This window comes from Mchenga conophoros, linkage group LG3 (genome assembly GCF_057382185.1).
Source record: "Mchenga conophoros isolate Kocher_MC1m ecotype Shallow Benthic linkage group LG3, M_conophoros_male_GT1.1, whole genome shotgun sequence".
In the NCBI taxonomy this organism is placed as follows: domain Eukaryota; kingdom Metazoa; phylum Chordata; class Actinopteri; order Cichliformes; family Cichlidae; genus Mchenga; species Mchenga conophoros.
Window position 1 is genome coordinate 30,547,227 of NC_140528.1, and position 12,386 is coordinate 30,559,612.

The 12,386-nt window shown below is 43.2% G+C and overlaps 1 protein-coding gene across 1 annotated transcript in view; it reads right to left on the reverse strand.

Moving 5' to 3' along the window:
• Window positions 1-918: 918 nt before the first annotated feature.
• The window catches only part of LOC146578111 (protein NLRC3-like), a 48,986-nt gene continuing 37,518 nt past the window's right edge, over window positions 919-12,386 (reverse strand). Inside the window, exons 7-10 of the mRNA XM_085257671.1 lie at window positions 11,363-11,536; window positions 9,398-9,571; window positions 2,639-2,685; window positions 919-2,490 (exon numbers count right to left, since the gene is read on the reverse strand). Coding sequence (XP_085113797.1) covers window positions 1,949-2,490; window positions 2,639-2,685; window positions 9,398-9,571; window positions 11,363-11,536 — 937 coding nt within the window. The 3' untranslated portion in view covers window positions 919-1,948. The remainder of the gene's footprint in view (window positions 2,491-2,638; window positions 2,686-9,397; window positions 9,572-11,362; window positions 11,537-12,386) is intronic.

Below are 12,386 nucleotides of genomic sequence, written 5' to 3' on the forward strand. Positions count from 1 at the left end.
GTCAATCCAAACATCAAAATAAAAGCTCCACAAATTTCTGACATATAACAATGGAAATACAATTTCCGTAGCTACTTATTTCTCTCATTAGAATGTAAAACATATTCAGGAAAGAACAACAAATCAAATAGCCATTAACTCCAGCAGATTCTTCACCAGGACCCTTTGTGATAGTTTTAATGTCGTATACAAACTACAGTCATACACAACATATACAATGGTATATGGGCATATTTACACATTTTTAAAAATCTCATATCCAAGCTCTCACCGACATACTACAAAGTATTCTGGTTAAAATTATTGTAAGAGCCAAAGTCAATGTTTATGTTTTTCCTTTTTGTTTTGGTGGCACAGGTGTATAGCTTTACCTGCGTCTCAGGTGATGGTATGTGGGTGTGGTCACAGTCTATTTACCTGGTGTCTGTGTCCGCAGCAGGTGTGTTGGGTGAGTGGTTTGTGGGCAAACTTTTCTGTTGACCGTCATTTTTTGGCACACCAGTTAATCCATGCGCTAGTTGTAAATTGATTGAAAGCGCAAATGTTTGTTTTTGTTTTGTTCTTAAAATAAATGCGCAAAGTACAAGTACGATTCATTATGGATTATTGGAGGGACACAACCAACTCAGCCGGCCGCAGCTTTATTTACGGATGAAAGTCGCAACAATTATCTCTGTGGAAAAGATGTCAATGTTACAGTGTTTTAATGCAGGGTTTGCTGTTTATTAAATAAGCCATATCCATTATGATCCCTCAATACAATCATGTCAACATTAAAAACTATTGAGCTATTAAAAACTATTGCATTTTCAGCTTATATGGCTGAAACATTTTCAAATGATGACCTTCCAACAATGAGTGAAACAGTGAGAGCCTGTGGAGAGTTTGGAAAAATCCCATTAAGAAAGAGAAATCAAACATTTGGATTCATTTTAATGAGCTCAGACTTGTTGAAAATGCAGAGGAGCTGGTTGTGAACTGAGCTTCAGAGAAACACAACATACTGATATTCACTGTGAAGCTTTGAGTGGAAAAAGAAAAGCAACACGTGGATCCTGGAATAATGGTAACTTCCATCTTTAACATATATTTCAAGTTAGAGAAATTTAGGCTTATCCCTCAAAACTGTAAATATAAAAAAGTTGCAAAAATTGTTTCCTACCACAGGAAATTTATTTTGAGTGTCTTCATAGTTTTATTTTTGAAATACACCAATTTTTATATACCGCAGGAAAAATGAAAATAAATATTATACTGCAAATTTGCAAAAAGCAGCATATGCATCAAAATAAACTATTTCCAGCAGTGCAATATGAGTCCTAAGCATCCCAGAAATGACACAGAAAGTCATAAAGTCAAAGACAACTTTTAAAAATACCAGTATAGGCCCTGAGGCCCTGATGGTAAAAAAAACTACATTTCCGTGAAAATGACGTCACTTCCGGTTTCGGGCAGGTAATGGCGGACATGCAAAAGTTCGCGCTGACGTCTATTCCAACGTAGGAAGTGTTATGAACAGCTGATCAGATCGGCAAAGCGTGTTTCTGGAATATTATGTTTTTATTGCTGCAAGTGCTTTTTATGCAGTTTTTGCAAAGCTATATGTGGAAGGAAACTGTGACCGAGGACAAGCTGATGGCATAAGATGTAAGTAAAACTCCTCCAGTTTCATATGCAAAAAAAATGATTGCGCTAGCTTACGTGGTTGCAGAGCTACCGGGATTTAAAAATAGTTACGCAAAACAGAGCGTGCCCGCTCCGATCGGCTCTAAAGGGTTAAGGACTGAAAAGCAAGAAGTTTACAAGGAATCATTTAGAAGAGTTTCAAACATCAACTGATTGAATCCATGAATCTGAAAACGTGTTTCCGAGTGAAAGAGACAGACATGTACAGACTGAACTATCTGTTCAACAGTCAGTGTTTCTCTAACAGGACTTTACACTCAACTCAGCACAGACGCACTGAGGAATTATAATTTAACCAAAGCCCAGGATAAAGAGTTTCAGTGAATGTGGTGTTGAAGGTGTGGAGGTGGATCAGAGTGTCAGAGGAGACTCTGTAGAAGGACAGAGTGCCAGCAGGACAGTCCACATACACTGCTACTCTGTTAGAGACAGAGGAGGAGGAGGAGGAGGAGGAGGAGGAGGAGGGGGATGCAAATTTCTTATTGTGACAGACATAAACAGGACCATCATTAGCACAGTGCAACCTCCAGGACTGATGATCGAGTCCAAATTCACAGTCATTGCTCTCTCCTTTCCTTTTGATACTGTTGTAACTCACTGATATATAAACCCTTCCTCTCCACTCAACCTCCCAGTAACAGCGACCAGTCAGACCATTTGCACACAGCAGCTGATGAACATCAAATCTGTCTGGATGATCAGGATATGACTGAACCTCCTTCACATGTGTCACCTTCCTGTTGTTGTCAGACAGTTGGAGGTTTGTGTTCACTGTGTTTGTGTCGATTGTGAGTTGACAGGAATCTGATGGAGAGAACAAACACAATCCAGCTGCAGTTATTGATCCATCATCTGTTCATTGATTGACACTTTGATGATGACTCCTGACATGATGAAGATGGTTGAATGTGTGCTGCTTTGTTTTCATGAATCACAATAAAAACACACTTACACTTCCTCAGACCTGGTCTCAACCATCGTTCTCCAGCAGGCTCCACCCTGAAAGGTGGAGGGGGGTCAGACCATGATTATATTTATTGTTTATTTGTATAGCACTTTAAGAAAACACCAGGCAGGACAAAATGCTGAACAACACAGATATAAAAAAAAACTAGCAAAATGAAATATACAATAAAATTATTAATAATACAATAAACTTAATTAGGTGTCAGTTTCCTACAGAGTGAAAAACCAGGGACTAAAAACAGGTTTTCAATCTGGACTTAAAGACCTGCACTGATGACACTTGTCTAATATGGAGGAGTAGGTTATTCCAAAGCACCGGAGCAGAGAACACTCGGTCTCTTCTGCATTTCAGCCGTGCCTTAGGAAACGACAGCAGCAGCTGAACAGAGAGAGCAAGGAAGAACATGTGGCTTCAGCAAATCAGATAAGTACACAGGAGCCAGACCATTTAAAGATAAAAAAAAAAACACAGTAAAAGAAAAACTGGGTAGAGTCTGGAAAACCTCCTGTGTGGTCCCAGTGCCAAAGACTTCACGCTCCAAGGACCTCAACAGCTATAGGCTGGTGGCTTTGACATCCTGCCTGATGAAGACCCTGGAGCGGCTGGTCCTGGCTCAGCTTCGGCGCCTGGTGAGCTCATCATTGGACCCACTTCAGTTTCAGAATCAGAATCAGAATCAGAATCAGAATGGGGTTTATTGCCAGATGTTGAGGTTTACAACATTAGGAAATTGCTGCGGTGCTTCAGTGCAAACAATAAGAATTAAAGTGCTATGTAGAAAGAAAGATATGTGCATGAGATATACATGAGATATATACATGAGAATAAGAATTATGAGTGCTACGTAGAAACATATATACATGAGTGCAGGTGATGATCAGTGCCAAACATGAATGATGCAGTGACACAGCGTAGGGTCATGTGTTAGTGGCGGGGACAGTCATGTGGTTATTGTTCATGTGTCCAACAGCAGAGGGGAAGAAACTGTTCTTATGGCGAGAGGTTCTGGTGCGAATGGACCGGAGCCTCCTGCCTGAGGGGAGCAGGTCAAACAGACTGTGTCCAGGGTGAGAAGGGTCAGCTGAGATCCGGGCTGCACGCCCCAGTGTCCTGGAGGTGTACAGGTCCTGCAGAGATGGGAGTCTGCAGCCAATCACCTTCTCAGCAGAGCGCACAACACGCTGCAGTCTCTGTTTGTCCCTGATAGTGGCTCCAGCGTACCACACGGTGATGGAGGAGGTGAGGATGGACTCGATGATTGCAGTGTAGAATTGCATCATCGTCCGTGTTGGCAGGTTGAATTTCTTCAGCTGCCTCAGGAAGTACATCCTCTGCTGGGCTTTCTTAATGACGGAGGTGATGGTGGGCTCCCACTTCAGGTCCTGGGTGATGGTGGTACCCAGGAAGCGGAATGAGTCCACAGAGGTGATGGGGGTGTCAGTCAGGATGATGGGGGGGAGTGGGGCTGTGTGCTTCCTGAAGTCCACAATAATCTCCACTGTCTTCTGGGCATTCAGCACCAGGTTGTTGTGGCTGCACCAGGTCACCAGACGTTCAACCTCCCTCCTGTAGGCAGACTCGTCCCCGTCCGAGATGAGCCCAATGACTCCCTACCAGCCTGGCATTGGAGCCGATGATGCTGCCCTTTTTGACTACCTCACCCACTGACCACAGTATGGAGAACTCAGGGCTGCGTGTTGGACAGGGTCATCTGCAGTATGGGGACTCCACAGGGAACGGTTCTGTCTCTGTTACTCTTCACCATCTACACTGCAGACCTCTCCCACAACTACTGTGTAAAATGCGGCTGTTATGTCCAATAACACAAGCACAACATATTTACCACGATCAGTAAGGAGGGATATTATACCCCTAATGTCAAACAGAGTGATTTGTGGCCCCAATAAAAATTTAGGGCCCTAGGAAGTAATAAAGTAATAAAGGAAGTGACAAAAATATGATATTCATAAAAAGTATGATATTCATACAAAATATGCTAGTTCATAGCTCATTGCTTTTTCCCCTAAAAGAACTAATTGATTATTTAGAAAGTTTCTAATATATCAAATAGCATTCTTTTATTTCTTAAGCCAATAAAAAGTTTTTACTTTGCTGCTGGAGCGGGGGGGCTAGGAGGAGTCGGCCGTCCGGCTGCGGTCTGGAGTGTGGGGCCTCCCTGCTGCTGCGGAGTCGGGGCGGTCTGCCTCTCCCCACCGCAGGGAAAAGGGTAACACCACCTGGGTCTGGGTGCAGTTCCCCCCTCCAGGGGCAAGGGTACCTAGACCCGGTTCGTAGAGTACGCTTGGGGAGTGTGATCGTGTGTACAGCTTCTCTTTATGTCTGTCTCCACGTCGGTTGAGTGTGAAGTGCACATGAGAGCATGAGGGTGGGAATGGATGTTTGTGTCTGTGTGTGCCTGTATGTTTGTGTCTATATGTCAGGTTGGGTATCAGACGCCACCTCTCTGGGGACATCTCAGGCCCTCCAAGGTTTGGAGGCCTATCTCCACCCACCACCACTTCCCCTGCCGGTGGCGGACTCCCTCAGGTGTCGGTGCGTTGGTGGTTCTTTGTGTCTGGGGGTGGGCGTCCGGGTACACACCGGCTCACTCCTTGGCGGCCGCTTATTGGGGCTCGCTCGGGCCATTTCGGAGGTGGGGTGCCCCCGGCCTCTCGGCCTGGGGCTCGGTCACTCAGGCACAGCTGGCTGCCGGCGGAGCTCACGGGCGCGTCACTGCAACTCCCCCTGGCTTCTGCTCCGCGGCTGCTGAATGAGCCCTCATCTGGGACTCTCCTCAGCTCTTACTGGGACAGTGGCGCAGCTGCCCCTCTGTGGGTCTTCCTTGGTCTCTTGTGTTCTGGGGGCCTCTGGATGTCTGGAGTTTTGATCTCCTCCATACCCGCTTGATACCATGGAGGACAGGGCTGTGGCTCCCCACACTCCCTAGCAGATCATTACATGGAGAAACCTTTGGAATGCAAGCATGCTGATCCACACAGGTATGCACACAGGTGTACACATGGGTATTCACAGACGCCGACTACAGCTTTCTTGGCTGCTGCCTCAAAGCACACTGTGCGCTGTCTATCTTGCGTGCTGCACAATATCGTTTATTATTTAGTAACTATTGATATCTATGACTAGGTAGTTTATTGTGATGGTGCTTTTTTTTTTCTTATGTTGCTCTTTGTTGTTTGCTGTCTCCTCTGTTTTTTTTTCTCCATACAGGTGATCCAGGTGTTTTGTTTGTTTGTTTGTTTTTTTCTCTCTTCCCCCCTTTCTCACCGTCTCTTCTCCCCTTTGGTTTTCTTTCTTTCTCTCCCCCTCTTTCTTTCATTCTTTCCCCCTGTCCTATCCCACAGTTATGTCTGTCCCGTTTGTAGCAACTGAAAATAAAATAAATTCATAATTATAATAAAGGTCAATCAAATGGACCAATATCGCAAGGCCATGATGATCCACTTGGTAAAATAAATCCGCTTGGCATCTTTCTTGGCCTTAAGACAACAATTCTGATGGCTATAGATCCAAACGGGAAAAAAATATTTCGGGGGCCGATAAACAATCGCACATAGCAATGAAGGCGAATGGCCCAGTTCACACTAACAGACTTCAAAACTGGTGTAGCAAGACGAAGGGAATAGCTGCTTCAAGTCCAAATGAGCCTTGAAACAGCAGCAAGCCCTCCTCATTTGCTGCTGTTTCTCTCGGAAGCTCTCGGAACATAAATAAAATGTACAGCCAGCCGGTACTAGTTCAAGGAAGGCACTTAACTCACCGGGAGAAATCCAGGTTTCAGTCAGGAAGAGCAAATCCAGAACATGAGAAAGAAAAAATTATTTCAACCTGAAGGTCTTGTTTTCCACCAACCTGGTATTTATTAGACCCAGCCTGAGAGGAACTGGGTCCAAAATTTCCGAAGCATTAGCAACCAGATCCACCAGTCAAAGTTTTTTTTTGCAAATCCACGCCAGCGCAAATGTCGTAGAGGAGAGAGTTTTGCAGGACTCTTTTCAAGAGACCCAACAACAGGAACCAACCAGGAGAGTCCACTGAGTCCAAGGCATGCAATGGCACCAAAAGTTGCAGACAAAAACAGCGGATGGAGCGGAACTCATAGGGAAAATGAGAAATCCAGGATTTCAGCTTGACAAGACGACCTCAACAGTTACCCCGTCTCCCTGCATTGCTAGTACAGTGGTATCGCTTCCAGAAAGGAAGGCAAAAAGCCTTGGTTTTCATATCCAGGCCGGTCAGAGATCTGGATGGATAAACCTATTTCCAATAATGTTTGGTGATGATAATACAAAGTAGGACAGACATGTAGCGCAAAGTTAGCTAAAAATAATATAAAACAAAACAAATAAAGGACAGTGATAGACAGCGTGCCGAACACATAGGCACCATCTTGCAAACATGACTAGTACAGTTTCTTTCAGCTTGCCCACATGGACATTACATGGCTCTCATACAGATACTTTTAGACACTGATAAAAGAGCAGCCCAACATTTTCACAAATACACTTCAGTCCATACGTGGATCAAACTGCTAATGATTTGAACTGATCCTGGATCTGTCACTACACCACTGTATTGAATAAAATATGACTGATTCAAACCGTATTTTTCATTATCTTTATATTCCTCTTCTTCTTTATATTCCTAGCTGGAAAGGACCTGCCTTTTTTCTCCCCTTAGTGTCAGTGTGCTTACTGTACATGACCTCTGACCTTTGAGTGCGCGCAGCGTTGTTTTCATGTGTTTTAAATAAGGATGGGTACCGGTGTCCGGTGCCATGATGGCACCGGTTCTGAAATAAACGGTAGTAACCAGACCGAAAAGCAGCGCACATTTCGGTGCTTAATTTCGGTCCTTTTTTTTTCCTGAGCTGTGATACACTTCTAGCCAATCATTTTACGTTTCCGAGGATAGTAGGCGGGGCCAGGTACGTACATTCTGTTAGAGCAGAGCTACCGATTAGAAATGCCCAAGGCGAAGCGGTCAAAAGTCTGGCTGTACTTCACAGCAAAATATGCAAATTCAGCAGCAACAAGTGCTTTAAGCTGATACTGTGATACTGTCAAAGGAGGTAACACCTCAAATCCGATGAAACACCTGGCGACGCACAGCGGGGTTTTTTTAAAAGCCGAGAAAGGCACCGTATTTGATGGCAGCCGTTCTTCTCTGTTGTTCGTGTGTAATTTACGTTGAGTAGGCTAACCACGTTATTACATTAATGCATGTAAGGTGAACTAGCAAACATCATCATAGCTACATGCGGCTGTCTTCTTGTTTGATGGCAGATACTCCCTTCACCCTGGCCAAAAAGGCTAAAATGACCAAAGAAAAAGAGGGAAACAGCTAAACATGAGAGGTTTTTGGACAAAGTTTGTGTTTTTTCCATTGTTTAAGCACTGCTTCCAGCTAAGAGTGATACCATATATGCCCCATAGCTGCAGAAAAGGCTAACATTGTTATCTTTTTACATAAAACCAGCTGAACATGAGAGGTTTTTGGACCAATTTTGTGTTCTCCATTCTTTAAGCACCGGTTTGAGCACCGTTTGAGCACCGGCACCGTTTCAAAAGTACCGATTTGGCACCGGTATCGGATAAAACCTAAACGATACCCATCCCTAGTTTTAAAGCCACCATTTACCTGAAACAGCAGCGTATTTCTCCACATACACACAGAGAAATCTATGCCTCTGTCACAAAAATAGTGAACAATATACCATAAAATTTCATGTTGAAACTATTAAGGGACCAGTGCATTTCTACAGTGCTAGAGATTATCTCCTTTAGCCAGTTCCCTGTATTTGATGTTTGGTTTAATGAATGGTGCACACCCTCCACCAGCAGCATCAAGCCTATCATTTATTATATCATAACTGCAGTGTATCTATGGAAAACTAAATCTAACCTCAGCTTAAGCCATGTTTCCTGTACACAGATTTCCTGTGAAAATTGCCTCTGTCAGTTTCTTCTGCTGAATCTATGATGTTTTCTACACTTTCTTCATCAGGTTTTTTGACACACTTTCCAGAAGAAACAAACACTTTCTGCACCTCGCTATTTCTCACACCTTGTACCAGCAGGTCGCAAGCCCTAGCTGCTTTCTTTGTCAGGACCTTCCAGAAACAGGCAAGGGAACTGGCCCAGACATATGCAAGCTGTCGGTCAGAATCCCTACCACTGTTCCTACACAAGTCTGAAGTTTAATTAATTAATTAAATACATACAGTAAATACATTTCTGCAGGGCTGCTTGCCTTTAAATTGTACAGAAAACATCTCCCTATAAGTGTCAACTTCTACCACAGCTCTGATTATAAAATAAAGATTTTGTTTTCTTTTTATAAAGCTAGGCTTACAGTTTCCCCCGGTTCCAGTGTTTGTTTTAATCTAGGATAAATATGTCCTCAGCCTCTGTATACAGAGATTTATCTAATTTGAACTGTTAACTATACTGAAATACCTACAATTTTTCCTGGAGAAGTTCTCCCTGCGGCATTAGCATGGTAAATAGTAAATGGCCTGTATTTGTATAGTGCTTTACTTTGTCCCAAAGCGCTTTACACATTTAGTCATCCACCCATTCACACACACCTTCATACACTGGTGATGGAAAGCTATATTGTATGCCTTGTTGTCATGTCACATCTGCATGTAACAAACAGGAAGTGAGTGAACGACAAAGGATATGTTTTCAGCTCTTCCTCCTCTATCACACAATCTCTCCATACCTGAGAGTGTCCAGTCTCCAGCGTGGATCCTTCAGTCCAGCTGACAGCAGCTCAATTCCTGAGACCCCTGGATGATTATAGCGCAGGTCCAGCTCTCTCAGATGGGAGGGGTTGGAGCTCAGAGCTGAGGCCAGAGAAGTACAGCCTTCCTCTGTGATCAGACAGCCTGACAGACTGCAGACACACAAAACAACAACTCATCTATGAACAATGATTATCTGTTTGTCACACACAATAACATCTATCCATCCATGCATCTTCTTCAATCCAGGGCTGGGTTGCGGGGGCAGCAGCCTAAGCAGAGAAGCCCAGACCTCCCTCTCCCCAGCCACCTCCTCCATCTTATCTGGGGAAAACCAAGGCGTTCCCACTAAAGCCAAGAGTTATGATCTCCCCATGTGTCCTGGGTCATGCCTGCCTGCCCCGGGTCATATAATCATGCCTCACCCAGGAGTGGCCCAGGAGGCATCCTTGTCAGATGCTCGATCCACCTCAACTGGCTCCTTTCAATGTGGAGGAGCCGTGGCTCTACTCTGAGCCCCTCCCAGATTGCTGAACATCTCACCCTATCTCTAAGGGCCAGGGCCAGGGCCAGCCACCCTTCGGAGGAAGTCCATTTCTGCTGCTTGTATCCGCAATCTCGTTCATCTGTTCACTAGGCACAGCTTGTGCAGCAACCGCAACAATGCAGCCACAGCACCAATTTGTCTGTCAATCTCCCGCTCCCGTCACTCGTGAACAAGACCTCAAAATACTTAAACTCCTCCCCTTAGGGCAGGAGCTCGTCCCTGAATCCGGAGTGGGTACTCCACCCTTTTTTGGCCAAGGACCATGACATCAGATTTGGGTTGTGCTGATTCTCATTACCACTGCTGGTGGACCAATCTCCTACTACCAAGACTGTCATTTCCATCAATTCAATTTAATTTAACTTTATTTATACGTGACACTAGCACGCATCAGGCAATGTCTATGGGCAACTGACTGCACTCAAAAGGGGGCTGAATAATTACGCACACCCCACTTTTCAGTTATTTGTTTGTGAAAGATGTTTGGAATCATGTATGATTTCCATTCCACTTCTCACATGTGCACCACTTTGTGTTGGTCTTTCACATGGAATTCCAATAAAATAGATTCATGTTTCTGGCTGTAATGTGACAAAATGTGGAAAAGTTCAAGGGGGCTGAATACCTTTGCAAGCCACTGTATATTTGAAAAGCTTAATGTCTTAAATCTGGTGATCACCAGTGGTGAGTCTCCTAACTTATATGTGGCTCCAGAACCCTGTATTATCTACAGGGTAAGATGGCTTGCTTTTTGAAACCATGGCAGCTACTACTGTGATAATTTAATGAATTTCCAGCTCAGTGCCAGTGGAGCTTACCCAGCCATCCATTTCATTCTCTCAAGAAGAAGGGCATCTTTTTATTTTTGTAGTAGAATATTCTATTAAGCAAACTAATATATGAACTAACAGCTAATTAAACACCTTCAGAAAAGAAATAGAAACCAAGTAAGAAGATCTGGTGGATGTGAATGTTGTTGAAGAAAAGATAAAAATCTCATTTTGTGGAATTTACCTTTAAAATTAAGTAATGCAAATTAGAACAAATACTGAACCAGTCACTAATTACCAATAAGCTTCTTAATTGATTACTTGGATTAGGCTGTTTCTTCAACGTTTCCTCAGATTTTAGGTCTAAATATATAGATGAACCAAATAAGCTGTACATTTCAATATTGCCTAAAAATGTACTGCTTTTTTTTTTATATTTTCATCTTACGAGTATAAAACAAATTAGTGTTAGAAATTCAAAATGGTTCTAAATATTATGCATGCAGTTACTTTCATTTAAAAAAAGAAACAAAAAGTATAAAAGAGGTCACTTAACAACTTTGTTAAGGTTAGATATTTGTGCAATATTATAAATCACAATTTAAATCATCATTTAAAATCCTGACCTGAGAGTTTCGAGTTTACAGTGTGGGCTCTTGACTAGAGCAGAAAGAAGCTTGACTCCTGAATCCTGCAGGTCATTGTTACACAGGTCCAGCTCTCTCAGATTACAGGACGGTGAGGTGAGAACTGCGGACAGAGCTTCACAGCTTCTCTTTGAGAGGTTACAGTAGGTCAGTCTAAGAGAAACAAAACAATAGTGAAAAATAGTGAAAACCTTCGAGCAGCTGCTCAGTTTATTATCCTTCTGAAATCTGTTTGAACTCCTTTAAGGTCATCCTACATAAAACACTATTTTTTTCCTGATGGGTCACTTTAAGAATGCACAGCACTGAATAACATGATTTCTGGCTCCTGATTAGAAATGGAAACATATCTAATTTTGGAGACCTATTCCAATCTGGGATATGACAGTGGACAGCAGAAACCTTCACAGCACCCGAGATTCCAGCAACAAATTCAGATCAATCAATTTCAAAACCAGCAGGTTAAAAACAGTTTACTCCCTCTGACAGTGAAGAAAACATCTCCTCCCCCTCTCCCTAAAGCTGCGTACAGGCTGAAAGTGATTCACATGCCAAAGAAACTGTATGATATGTGATGACTTCAATTAAATACATTCAAAAAAACTTCTGGTGATGTTCAGCAAGTGATAAATCTTCAGGTAAGTGTCATAGTCCTGGGTCATTTTGACCCAGTATTCTTATTTTTCTCATGTTTTTCTATTTTGTTGTTTATTCATTCCATGCTTCCTATGTTGTTCACCTTGGTTTAATAGATTTTCCCTCATGTCAGCACCCCCTTTTGTCCCCCCTCCACGTATCTGTGAGTCACCATGCCTCGTTCCTCCTCCTCGTGTTGTATTCCATGTTTTCCCCAGCCTGTTATGTCTGTGTTCTCCCTGTGTTCCCTCTGTGTATTTATGTCCACATCTCCCTCAGTTCTGTGTCACCTTCTCCCTCATAGCTGTGTGTGATTATCCGTGTCTCCTGGTGCGCATTATAATTCATTTTTCCCAGATTAGTTTTG